This window comes from Oncorhynchus mykiss, chromosome 14 (genome assembly GCF_057628025.1).
Source record: "Oncorhynchus mykiss isolate SJ-2025 chromosome 14, ASM5762802v1, whole genome shotgun sequence".
NCBI classification, from domain to species: Eukaryota; Metazoa; Chordata; class Actinopteri; order Salmoniformes; family Salmonidae; genus Oncorhynchus; species Oncorhynchus mykiss.
The window spans coordinates 29,853,805-29,868,256 of NC_143035.1; the positions used below are offsets into that span (position 1 = coordinate 29,853,805).

The following is a 14,452-nucleotide window of genomic DNA, read 5'->3' on the forward strand; positions in this document are numbered from 1 at the left end:
CACACTGCACTGTTCTCTCACACACACTGCACTGTTCTCTCACACACACACACACACTGCACTGTTCTCTCACACACACACACACTGCACTCTCTCACACACACACACTGCACTCTCTCACACACACACACTGCACTCTCTCACACACACACACTGCACTCTCTCACACACACACACTGCACTCTCTCACACACACACACACACTGCACTCTCTCACACACACACACACACTGCACTCTCTCACACACACACACACTGCACTCTCTCACACTCTCACACACACACACACTGCACTCTCTCACACACACACACACACTGCACTCTCTCACACTCTCACACACACACACACACACTGCACTCTCTCACACACACACACACACTGCACTCTCTCACACACACACACACACTGCACTCTCTCACACACACACACACACACACACTGCACTCTCTCACACACACACACACACACACTGCACTCTCTCTCACACACACACTGCACTCTCTCACACACACTGCACTCTCTCACACACACACTGCACTCTCACACACACACTGCACTGTTCTCTCACACACACACTGCACTCTCACACACACACTGCACTGTTCTCTCTCACACACACTGCACTGTTCTCACACACACTGCACTGTTCTCGCACACACTGCACTGTTCTCTCACACACACTGCACTGTTCTCTCACACACACTGCACTGTTCTCTCACACACACACACTGCACTGTTCTCTCACACACACACACTGCACTGTTCTCTCACACACACACACACACACTGCACTCTCTCACACACACACACACACACACACTGCACTCTCTCACACACACACACACTGCACTCTCTCACACACACACTGCACTGTTCTCTCACACACACTGCACTGTTCTCTCTCACACACTGCACTGTTCTCTCACACACACACTGCACTGTTCTCTCACACACACTGCACTCTCACACACACTGCACTCTCTCACACACACACACACTGCACTCTCTCACACACACACACTGCACTCTCTCTCACACACACACTGCACTCTCTCACACACACACACTGCACTCTCTCACACACACACACTGCACTCTCTCACACACACACACACTGCACTCTCTCACACTCTCACACACACACACACACTGCACTCTCACACACACACACACTGCACTCTCTCACACTCTCACACACAGCACTCTCTCACACTCTCACACACACACACACTGCACTCTCTCACACACACACACACACTGCACTCTCACACACACACACACACACTGCACTCTCTCACACACACACACACACACACACACACACACACTGCACTCTCTCACACACACACACACTGCACTCTCTCTCACACACACTGCACTCTCTCACACACACACTGCACTCTCTCACACACACACTGCACTCTCTCACACACACACTGCACTCTCTCACACACACACTGCACTCTCTCACACACACTGCACTGTTCTCTCTCACACACACTGCACTGTTCTCTCACACACACACTGCACTCTCTCACACACACACACACTGCACTCTCTCACACACACACACACTGCACTCTCTCTCACACACACACTGCACTGTTCTCTCTCACACACACTGCACTGTTCTCACACACACTGCACTGTTCTCTCTCTCACACACTGCACTGTTCTCTCACACACACACTGCACTGTTCTCTCACACACACACACTGCACTGTTCTCTCACACACACACACTGCACTGTTCTCTCACACACACACTGCACTGTTCTCTCACACACACACACTGCACTGTTCTCTCACACACACACTGCACTGTTCTCTCACACACACACTGCACTGTTCTCTCTCTCACACACTGCACTGTTCTCTCTCTCACACACTGCACTGTTCTCTCACACACACACACTGCACTGTTCTCTCACACACACACACTGCACTGTTCTCTCACACACACACACTGCACTGTTCTCTCACACACACACACACACTGCACTCTCTCACACACACACACACACACTGCACTCTCTCTCACACACACTGCACTGTTCTCACACACACTGCACTGTTCTCACACACACTGCACTGTTCTCTCTCTCACACACTGCACTGTTCTCTCACACACACACACTGCACTGTTCTCTCACACACACACACTGCACTGTTCTCTCACACACACACTGCACTGTTCTCTCACACACACACACTGCACTGTTCTCTCACACACACACACTGCACTGTTCTCTCACACACACACTGCACTCTCTCACACACACACACACTGCACTCTCTCACACACACACACACTGCACTCTCTCTCACACACACACTGCACTGTTCTCTCTCACACACACTGCACTGTTCTCACACACACTGCACTGTTCTCTCTCTCACACACTGCACTGTTCTCTCACACACACACTGCACTGTTCTCTCACACACACACTGCACTGTTCTCTCACACACACACACTGCACTGTTCTCTCACACACACACACTGCACTGTTCTCTCACACACACACTGCACTGTTCTCTCACACACACACACTGCACTGTTCTCTCACACACACACTGCACTGTTCTCTCACACACACACTGCACTGTTCTCTCACACACACTGCACTGTTCTTTCACACACACTGCACTGTTCTCTCACACACACACACACTGCACTGTTCTCTCACACACACACACACTGCACTTTTCTCTCACACACACACACTGCACTTTTCTCTCACACACACACACTGCACTGTTCTCTCACACATACACACACTGCACTGTTCTCTCACACACACACACTGCACTGTTCTCTCACACACACACACTGCACTGTTCTCTCACACACACACACACTGCACTGTTCTCTCACACACTGCACTGTTCTCTCACACACACTGCACTGTTCTCTCACACACACTGCACTGTTCTCACACACACACTGCACTGTTCTCACACACACACTGCACTGTTCTCACACACACACTGCACTGTTCTCACACACACACACACACTGCACTGTTCTCTCACACACACTGCACTGTTCTCACACACACACTGCACTGTTCTCACACACACACTGCACTGTTCTCACACACACACTGCACTGTTCTCACACACACACTGCACTGTTCTCACACACACACTGCACTGTTCTCACACACACACTGCACTGTTCTCACACACACACTGCACTGTTCTCTCACACACACACTGCACTGTTCTCTCACACACACACTGCACTGTTCTCTCACACACACACACTGCACTGTTCTCACACACTGCACTGTTCTCACACACACACACAGCACTGTTCTCACACACACACACTGCACTGTTCTCACACAAACACACTGCACTGTTCTCTCTCACACACACTGCACTGTTCTCTCTCACACACACTGCACTGTTCTCTCTCACACACACTGCACTGTTCTCTCTCACACACACTGCACTGTTCTCTCTCACACACTGCACTGTTCTCTCTCACACACACTGCACTGTTCTCTCTCACACACACTGCACTGTTCTCTCTCACACACACTGCACTGTTCTCTCACACACACACACACTGCACTGTTCTCTCACACACACACTGCACTGTTCTCACACACACACACTGCACTGTTCTCTCACACACACACACTGCACTGTTCTCTCACACACACACACTGCACTGTTCTCTCACACACACACACTGCACTGTTCTCTCACACACACACTGCACTGTTCTCTCACACACACACACTGCACTGTTCTCTCACACACACACACTGCACTGTTCTCTCACACACACTGCACTGTTCTCTCACACACACTGCACTGTTCTCTCACACACACTGCACTGTTCTCTCACACACACTGCACTGTTCTCACACACACACTGCACTGTTCTCACACACACACTGCACTGTTCTCACACACACACTGCACTGTTCTCACACACACACTGCACTGTTCTCTCACACACACTGCACTGTTCTCACACACACACTGCACTGTTCTCTCACACACACACACTGCACTGTTCTCTCACACACACACACTGCACTGTTCTCTCACACACACACACTGCACTGTTCTCTCACACACACACTGCACTGTTCTCTCACACACACACACTGCACTGTTCTCACACACACACACACTGCACTGTTCTCACACACACACACACTGCACTGTTCTCACACACACACACTGCACTGTTCTCACACACACACACTGCACTGTTCTCACACACACACACTGCACTGTTCTCTCACACACACACACTGCACTGTTCTCTCACACACACACACTGCACTGTTCTCTCACACACACACACTGCACTGTTCTCTCACACACACACACACTGCACTGTTCTCTCACACACACACACTGCACTGTTCTCTCACACACACACACTGCACTGTTCTCTCACACACACACACTGCACTGTTCTCTCACACACACACACTGCACTGTTCTCACACTGCACTGTTCTCACACTGCACTGTTCTCACACTGCACTGTTCTCACACACACACACACTGCACTGTTCTCACACACACACACACTGCACTGTTCTCACACACACACACTGCACTGTTCTCTCACACACACACACTGCACTGTTCTCTCACACACACACACTGCACTGTTCTCTCACACACACACACTGCACTGTTCTCTCACACACACACACTGCACTGTTCTCTCACACACACACACTGCACTGTTCTCTCACACACACACTGCACTGTTCTCTCACACACACACACTGCACTGTTCTCTCACACACACTGCACTGTTCTCACACTGCACTGTTCTCACACACACACACACTGCACTGTTCTCACACACACACACACTGCACTGTTCTCACACACACACACTGCACTGTTCTCACACACACACACTGCACTGTTCTCACACACACACACTGCACTGTTCTCACACACACACACTGCACTGTTCTCACACACACACACTGCACTGTTCTCACACACACACACACTGCACTGTTCTCACACACACACACACTGCACTGTTCTCACACACACACACACACTGCACTGTTCTCACACACACACACACACTGCACTGTTCTCACACACACACACTGCACTGTTCTCACACACACACACTGCACTGTTCTCACACACACACACTGCACTGTTCTCACACACACACTGCACTGTTCTCACACACACACACTGCACTGTTCTCACACACACACACTGCACTGTTCTCACACACACACACTGCACTGTTCTCACACACACACACTGCACTGTTCTCACACACACACCTGTGCGAGTTCATAGTATCCAGCAGAGCAGGCGAGGCAGAGAAGACTCTCTCCTTCCTCAGTGTGTTCGTTGACGCTCCGCCCCTCGTCTAGCAGCTTCCTCACAGCGTTCACGTCTCCGTCCGAACACGCCTCAGCTAGACTCCGGCTGAAAATAACCAGACTGCTACAATTACTGCCCCTGTGACAGCAGAACACACACACACACCTCTCATAATCACACTTCTACTATTATTTTGAAAGAAAAACTACCAGACATATTGATGACAGAGATAACACACTGACTGACTGACATATTGATCACAGAGGTAACACACTGACTGATTGACATATTGATCACAGAGGTAACACACTGACTGATTGACATATTGATCACAGAGGTAACACACTGACTGATTGATATATTGATCACAGAGGTAACACACTGACTGATTGACATATTGATCACAGAGGTAACACACTGACTGATTGAAATGCAGGTTTTGCTATATTCAGTGGGTCTCACATACTTGTCAGCCTGGCCAGCGTTGAGTGGGTTTTCTGCTCGTGTATTGATAGATAAATGGATGTTGCCTGTTTGATTCCCTCCGTAAGCCAATCAAACAGGCAACACGTCAGTATAGAGATAAAGTCAAGTAGAGTCGCAATTCAATGGCTCAGACGTATGTGGCAGGGTCTACAGTCCATCACAGACTACAAAGAGGTCTCGGACACCGACGTCTTGCTCCCAGACAAGCTAAACATCCGCATTCACCCGCTTTGAGGATAACAGTGCCACCGACACGGCCCGCTTCCAAGGACTGTGGGCTCTCCTTCTCCATGGCCGACGTGGGGATGACATTTAAGTGTGTTAATCCTCGCAAGGCTGCCGGCCCAGACGGCATCCCCAGCCGCGTCCATAGAGCATGCGCAGACCAGCTGACTGGTGTGTTTACAGACATATTCAATCAATCCCTATCCCAGTCTGCTGTCCCCATATGCTTCAAGAGGGCCACCATTGTTCCTGTACCCAAGGCGGCAAAGGTAACTGAGCTAAATGACTATCGCCCCGTAGCACTCACTTCTGTCATGAAGTGCTTTGAGAGACTAGTTAAGGACCATATCACCTCCACCCTACCTGACACCCTTAATCCAATCCAATTTGCTTACTGCCCCAATAGGTTCACAGACGATGCAGTGGCCATCACACTGCCCTAACCCATCTGAACAAAAGGAATGCCTGTTCATTGACTACAGCTCAGCATTCAACACCATAGTACCCTTCAAACTCGTCATTAAGCTCGAGACCCTGGGTCTCGACCCCGCCCTGTGCAACTGGGTCCTGGACTTCCTGACGGGCTGCCGCCAGGTGGTGAAGGTAGGAAACATCTCCACTTCGCTGATCCTCAACACAGGGGCCCCACAAGGGTACGTTCTGAGCCCTCTCCTGTACTCCCTGTTCACTCATGACTGCGTGGCCATGCACGCCTCCAACTCAATCATCAAGTTTTCAGAAAACACTACAGTGGTAGGATTGATTACCAACAACAACGAGACGGCCTACAGGGAGGTGGTGAGGGCCCTCTGAGTGTGGTGTCAGGAAACAGCAGAAGGAGCAGCGCCCCTATCCACATTTAAGGGACAGCATTGGAGCTGGAAAACTTAAAGTTCCTCGGCGTAAACATCACTGACAGACTGAAATGTTCCACCCACACAGACAGCGTGGGGTAGAAGGTGCAACAGCGCCTCTTCAACCTCAGGAGGCTGATGAAATTTGGCTTGGCACCAAAAACCCTCAAACTTTTACAGATGCACAATCGAGAGCATCCTGTCGGGCTGTATCACCGCCTGGTACGGCAACTGCAGTGACTGCAACCGCAGGGCTCTCCAGAGGGTAGTGAGGTCTACACAACGCATCACCGGGGGCAAACTACCTGCCCTCCAGGACACCTACAGCACCCGATGTCACAGGAAGGCCAAAAAGATCATCAAGGACATAACCACCTGAGCCACTGCCAGTTCATCCCGCTATCATCCAGAAGGCGAGGTCAGTACAGGTGCATCAAAGCAGGGCCTGAGAAACTGATAAACAGCTTCTATCTCAAGGCCATCGTACACTAGGTATGTGATGGCTATGTAACGATGCACCTTAGAGGCTGCTGCCTACACAAATAGACTTGAAATCACTGGCCACTTTAATAATGGAACACTAGTCCCTTTAAGAATGTTTAAATATTTTTCCTTTACTCATCTCATATGTATATAATGTATTCTATTGTACAGTATTTTAGTCAATGCCACGCCAACATTGCTCGTCCTAATATTTATAGATTCTTTAATTCCATTCTTTTACTTTTAAGTTTGTGTGTATTGTTGTGAATTGTTAGATATTACTGCACTGTTGGAGCTAGTAACACAAGCATTTTGCTACACCCACAATAACATCTGCTGAACATGTGTATGTGACCAATAAACTGATTTGATTTACAGACTGGGGTAGATACATACTTGTCGGCCTGGCCAGCGTTGAGTGTGTTCTCTGCTCTCATGCGCGTCAGGGCGGCAGCCGCCTCGTCCAGGGCACAGCTCACTGACGACGTCAGCCTCCGCAGCACCTCGGGATCTGCGAACGCTTTACCATCCGCAGTTGACAGTTTACCAATGCCTTCCGGGTTAAAGGCCATCACAGGAAACACGGGCATGTGGGGCAAAACCATACCAATGAAGCCAGGCAGTTGGATCGTAGAGGCAAGTCCAGCCACAGCCAATCCATGGTTAGTAGAGGCATTCATAAAGAAACACAGGAAACACAAGGGTTAGATCCAAGTCAGGAATACTGATTTGACAAGCTTCACTGTCTTGGGTGTATACACCGAGCATACAAAACATTAGGAACACCTGTTCTTTCCATGACAGACTGACCAAGTGAATCCAGGTGAAAGCTATGATCGCTTATTGATGTTACTTGTTAAATCCACTTCAACCAGTGTAGATGAAGGGGAGGAGACGGGTTAAAGAAGAATAAGCCTGGAGACAATTGAGACATGGATTGTGTAACATACTGAGGGTGAATGGACAAGACAAAGAACAGAAGTGCCTTTGAACAGGGTATGGTAGTAGGTGCCTGGAGCACCGGTTTGAGCGTATGGTCCACCACCCAAGTTGACACAACTGTGGGAAGCATTGGAGTCAACATGGACCAGCATCCCTGTGGAACGCTTTCAACACCTTGTAGAATCCATGCCCCGACGAATTGAGCCTGTTCTGATGGCAAAGGGGGATTCAACTCAATATTAGGAAGGCGTTCCTAATGTTTTGTACTAGAGGTCGATTCATTTGGGCCGACTTGAAGTTCTCATAACAACCGGTAATCTGTATTTTTGGATGCCGATTATGGACGATTATATTGCAATCCACGGGGAAACTGTGTGGCAGGCTGACCACCTGTTACGCGAGTGCAGCAAGGAGCCAAGGTAAGTTGCTCGCTAGCATTAAACTTATCTTATAAAAATAATCAATCTTCACATAATCACTAGTTAACGACACATGGTTGATGATATTACTAGGTTAACTAGCTAGTCCTGCGTTGCATATATTCAATGCGGTGCCTGTTAATTTAGCATCGAATCACAGCCTACTTCGCCAAACGGGTGATGATTTAAACAAAAACACAATCGTTGCATGAATGTACCTAATCATAAACGTCAACGCCTTTTCCCCCGTGTTTACGACGCTCTTATGTCAGGACTAACACTGCCTGAGCTAGATAAACCCCGACTTAGATGGGAAAAAGATCTGGGTATTGATCTTGATGAGGGTCTATGGAGTGACCTATGCAGGGATGGTGTTACATCCACATTGAACTCCAGATACAGACTGATCCAGTTTAATTTCCTCCATCAGCTCTATATCACCCCATCTAGACTGCACAAGTTCAACCCAGATATATCCTCCCTATGTTTTAGATGTGGCTCAGATGAAGGAACATTCCTCCATTCCACTTGGCAGTGTTCAAAACTACACGGTTTCTGGCAGGGGGGTATGCGATACCATATCCTCAATTCACGGGGTTGCATTCCCTTTAGACCCGGAGGTCTGTCTACTGGGTAACTTTACTAACACCAATCTTTGGCAAAGCCATACTATAAAGCTAACAGAAATATTGCTAGCGAATGCCAAGAGATGTATCGCCTTGAAATGGAAATCGGATTCCCCCTGCCAGTTGCAATGTGGCTATCAGAAGTTAGTTGAATCCCACTGGAGAAAATCACTTACTGCTTGAGTAATAAGTTAGACATTTTACTGAATTTTGCAACCTTTTATCGTCGATATGGAGAATCTCCCCATCGCGTCGATATGGAGAATCTCCCCATCGCGTCGATATGGAGAATCTCCCCATCGCGTCGATATAGAGAATCTCCCCTAAAATTGATTAAATCTCTATATAATCCTTAATGTTTCACACAATATTATACATAATGTATAATGTATAATATAATACATAATGTATAATATCATGTATAATATGTAGCTTACAGCAGGTGACCACGGCTTCCTATTTCGCAACAAACCTTCCTTCACTCATGCTGCCAAACATACCCTCGTAAAACTGACCATCCTACAGATCCTTGACTTCGGTGATGTCATCTATAAAATAGCCTCCAACACTCTACTCAGCAAACTGGATGTAGTCTATCACAACCCCATATACTACCCACCACTGCGACCTGTACGCCGTCATTGGCTGGCCCTCGCTTCATACTCGTCGCCAAACCCACTGGCTACAGGTTATCAACAAGTCTCTGCTAGGTAAAGCCCCGCCCTATTTCAGCTCGCTGGTCACCATAGCAGCACCCACTCGTAGCACACGCTCCAGCAGGTATATCTCACTGGTCACCCCCAAAGCCAATTCCTCCTTTGGTCGCCTTTCCTCCCAGTTCTCTGCTGCCACTGACTGGAACGAACTGGGAAAAAAAATCACTGAAGCTGGAGATTCCCATCTCCCTCACTAGCTTTAAGAACCAGCTGTCAGAGCAGCTCACAGATCACTGCACCTGTTCATAGCCCATCTGTATACAGCCCATCTATCTACCTCATTCCCATACTGTATTTATTTATTTTGCTCCATCTTTTGCACATCTACCATTCCAGTGTTTAATTGCCATATTGTAATTACTTCGCCACCATGGCCTATTTATTGCCTTAACTCCCTTATTTGACCTTATTTGCACTCACTGTATATAGACTTCTTTTTTTCTACTGTATTATTGACTATGTTTTGTTCATTCCATGTGTAACTCTGTGTTGTTGTATGTGTCGAACTGCTGTGCTTTATCTTGTCCAGGTCGCAGTTGCAAATGAGAACTTGTTCTCAACTAGCCTACCTGGTTAAATAAAGGTGAAATAAATAAATAAAAAATATTCTTTAAATTATGACTTTATATATACAATTATTATTATTTTACACTCATCCGTTACTGTCACATTGGTGTCTAATATCTTTTCATTTTTGTTTTGAATTTTCTTATTTGAAAAATGAAAAAATAAAACATTTTTAAAAACCATCAATGCCTTTCTTAAAATCAATACACAGAATTATATATTTTTAAATCTGCATTTTTAGTTTAAATAAATTAGTGTTAGCAGGTAATATTAACTAGGTAAATTGTGTCACTTCTCTTGTGTTCATTGCACGCAGTGTCAGGGTTTATGCAACAGTTTGGGCCGCCTGGCTCGTTGCGAACTAATTTGCCAGAATTTTACATAATTATGACATAACATTGGAGGTTGTGCAATGTAACAGCAATATTTAGACTTATGGTTGCTACCCGTTCAATAAAATACAGAACGGTTCTATATTTCACTGAGAGAATAAACGTTTTCGAAATGATTGTTTCTAGATTTTACCATATTAATGACCAAAGGCTCGTAATTCTGTGTGTTATTATATTATAATTAAGTCTATGATTAGATATTTGATAGAGCAGTCTGACTGAGCGGTGGTAGGCAGCAGCAGGCTCGTAAGCATTCATTCACACTTCACTGCGTTTGCCAGCAGCTCTTCACAATGCTTGATGCACAGCGCTGTTTACGACGTCAAGCCTATCAACTCCTGAGATTAGGCTGGCAATACTAAAGTACCTATTAGAACATCCAATAGTCAAAGGTATATGAAATACAAATGGTAGAGAGAGAAATAGTCGACGCGTCATAATTCCTATAATAATGACAACCTAAAACTTCTTACCTGGGAATATTTAAGTCTCATGTTAAAAGGAACCACCAACTTTCATATGTTTTCATGTTCTGAGCAAGGACCTTAAACGTTGCACTTTTACATTCTTCTCCAACACTGTTTTTTTCCATTATTTAAACCAAATTGAACATGTTTCATTATTTATTTGAGACTAAATAGATGTTTTTTATGTATTATATTAAGTTAAAATAAAAGTGCTAATTCAGTATTGTTGTAATTGTATTTTGTACAGTGTATGTGTACATGTTAAAAAGGTCTTCACACGAAGAGCAGCTCCACCTTACCCCCTGAGAGGCTAGGAGGAAATGTAGACATATTGCCTACACCGACTGACCCAGTCCTCACAGATCTAACCCCAAGTGCCGGGGTCTAGACTAGTCAAAGCTAGGAGTCTAGACTAAGCTAGGAGTCTAGACTAAGCTAGGAGTCTAGACTAAGCTAGGAGTCTAGACTAAGCTAGGAGTTGGGGTCTAGACTAGTTTAAACTAGGAGTTGGGGCCTAGACTAGTCTAAGATAGGAGTTGGGGTCTAGACTAGTCTAAGATAGGAGTTGGGGTCTAGACTAGTCTAAGCTAGGAGTTGGGGTCTAGACTAGTCTAAGCTAGGAGTTGGGGTCTAGACTAGTCTAAGCTAGGAGTTGGGGTCTAGACTAGTCTAAGCTAGGAGTTGGGGTCTAGACTAGTCTAAGCTAGGAGTTGGGGTCTAGACTAGTCTAAGCTAGGAGTTGGGGTCTAGACTAGTCTAAGCCAGGGGTTAGGGTGCTACCTAAAGGGCTAGGGGGCCAGCTAGCGTCTAGGGGGCCAGCTAGCGTCTAGGGGGCCAGCTAGCGTCTAGGGGGCCAGCTAGCGTCTAGGGGGCCAGCTAGCGTCTAGGGCACGGTTGGGTAACTCCAGTCCGAGGGCCTGATTTGTGTCACTTTTTCTCCATCCCTAACAAAACACAGCTGATTAATCAAATGGCGTTCTAAACCGAGGATCGTGATTAGGTGATTATTGGAGTCAGGTGTGTTAGCTGGGGCAAAACTGTGGCACCAATCAGGGCCTCAAGGACAGGAATTACCCACCCTGGTCTAGGGGGCTAGCTAGTGGTGAATTATAGATGGGGCCTACAGGGTGGCAGGGAGGGAGAGGACCGAGACGCGGGGAGGGAGAGGACCGAGACGCGGGGAGGGAGAGGACCGAGACGCGGGGAGGGAGAGGACCGAGACGCGGGGAGGGAGAGGACCGAGACGCGGGGAGGGAGAGGACCGAGACGCGGGGAAGGAGAGGACCGAGACGCGGGGAAGGAGAGGACCGAGACGCAGGGAACAGGAAAAAACAGACTGCTTGTTCTGTTAACCTAGACTGAAGGACCTATTTCACAAGGAGCAAGACCCACTTCCCATCCATGGAGGCCATCCAAGCCAAAATACTGTGTGCGTTGACACCAGAGATGTGGGAGAAAGTCAGTGCAAGTTAGAATGATCCCAACTCTCCCCCTGATGTTTGCCTCTAACCTACATCAGTGGAAGTAGAAGTTTCAAGTTGTAGTTGCCACATGCACAGTACAGTGAAATTGTTAACTTGCAAGCCCTGCACAACAGTGAAGTAAAGACGAAATCACACACAAGCAAAGCTGGATCACAAGACACAGCCATACAGAACGGAACCATCTTTGCAACAGAAAAGTTTAGAAGTAAAACTGTGTTAGTGGGTGGATCCTGCCAGTCAGTGTTTCCATCACCACTACCCTCTGCTCTGCCTGTGTGACTGAGTCAAACCTTAGCCTACACCTGGCCGTCAGAAGGAGTTGACAACGTTGCCCCAGGCGGGCAGGCAGGCCATGGGAAGTAGTGAAGGGCTGAGGTCTGGGTGGTTGGTTGGTTGTATTTCCTGTCTAAACAACGTCACATGGGCTTTTGATAACAAGCATTATTAAGAGGCTGTTTTTATTCATCTGGCTTATATTCATCAAAGCCTTCTGTTTAACCAGTTTCATCTTGTTCAACACAGTCAGCGACCTAGGGTTCTCAGAGGATTGTTCAGGCAGGTTTGAAAACCACTCACAACATGCCTTCTCTGACGTTACCAACCAATCTACCTCAACCTGCCTGCCCTCCTAACAGTCTCATCCTGAATGGGTTAGAGCTAGAGTAGGGCTGTCCATGACACCCCCAAAAAATATTGGTCGACCGAGATTCGTTTGTTCTTTCGAACAACCGATTGGACAACTTTTTCTAACTTGTATTTTTCCATATAGACATCCTATGCATTTGAATAAAACCAACTATATGCACAGAGCGTGTCTGATGCTTTAAGCAAACTGTCTGATTAAATCATTAAGAGACAAAAATGACTAGAGGGAGTCCGACCGCAATTGATTTGATTGTGCGGGCTCAGACTTACTGCACTGTGTTTTTCAAAAAATGACAGCGGGTGACTGACTAGCACCCGCCATCTCTCTCCTCCCTGCTGCAGCGACCACCACAGAACAGTGTTGATCTCGCTGTCCGTATTGCTGAAGCTGTAACATTATTACAGCCATTTGCGACTGAAAACTTGTGTTACCGAAATCACTCGTTTAGGAAGAAAACATTCCCTCAACTCTCGTTATGGGACTCATGTAAGCATTAAATGCAGGTGACCAATAGGGCTGAACATATAGCATATCATCATCACATCAATAAATTGGTTATAAACTCTGAACACATGACAGCAAAATGGATGCAGAGGATGTGAGGAATAAAACTCAAAATGGGGGAATGTTTACTGGTTGCTCAGGAGGTAACAGGGAAGTTGGAGGTGTGGAAGAAATGTGACGAGTTGTAGAAAATAGTGGAGATGAAGAAAAAGAAGGAGAAAGCACTACATGTATATTATGTTGCCAAACAGCTGCTGTTAGATTACAATATCACTTCTCTGACCGTTTGGAACAATGGAAAC

General features: G+C 47.0%; 1 protein-coding gene across 50 annotated transcripts in view; it reads right to left on the bottom strand.

Annotated features, from left to right (window-relative positions):
- Positions 1–14,452, bottom strand: part of LOC110487768 (ankyrin repeat and KH domain-containing protein 1) — a 92,369-nt gene that overhangs the window by 49,387 nt on the left and 28,530 nt on the right. For 32 of the 50 annotated variants that reach the window (XM_090198094.1, XM_090198090.1, XM_090198077.1 and 29 more), the window contains exons 3-4: positions 7,784–7,940; positions 5,297–5,459 (exon numbers count right to left, since the gene is read on the bottom strand). In XM_090198094.1, the coding sequence (XP_090054220.1) occupies positions 5,297–5,459; positions 7,784–7,940 (320 nt within the window). The remainder of the gene's footprint in view (positions 1–5,296; positions 5,460–7,783; positions 7,941–14,452) is intronic. The other 18 variants (XM_090198100.1, XM_090198098.1, XM_090198092.1 and 15 more) reach the window with 3 other exon arrangements.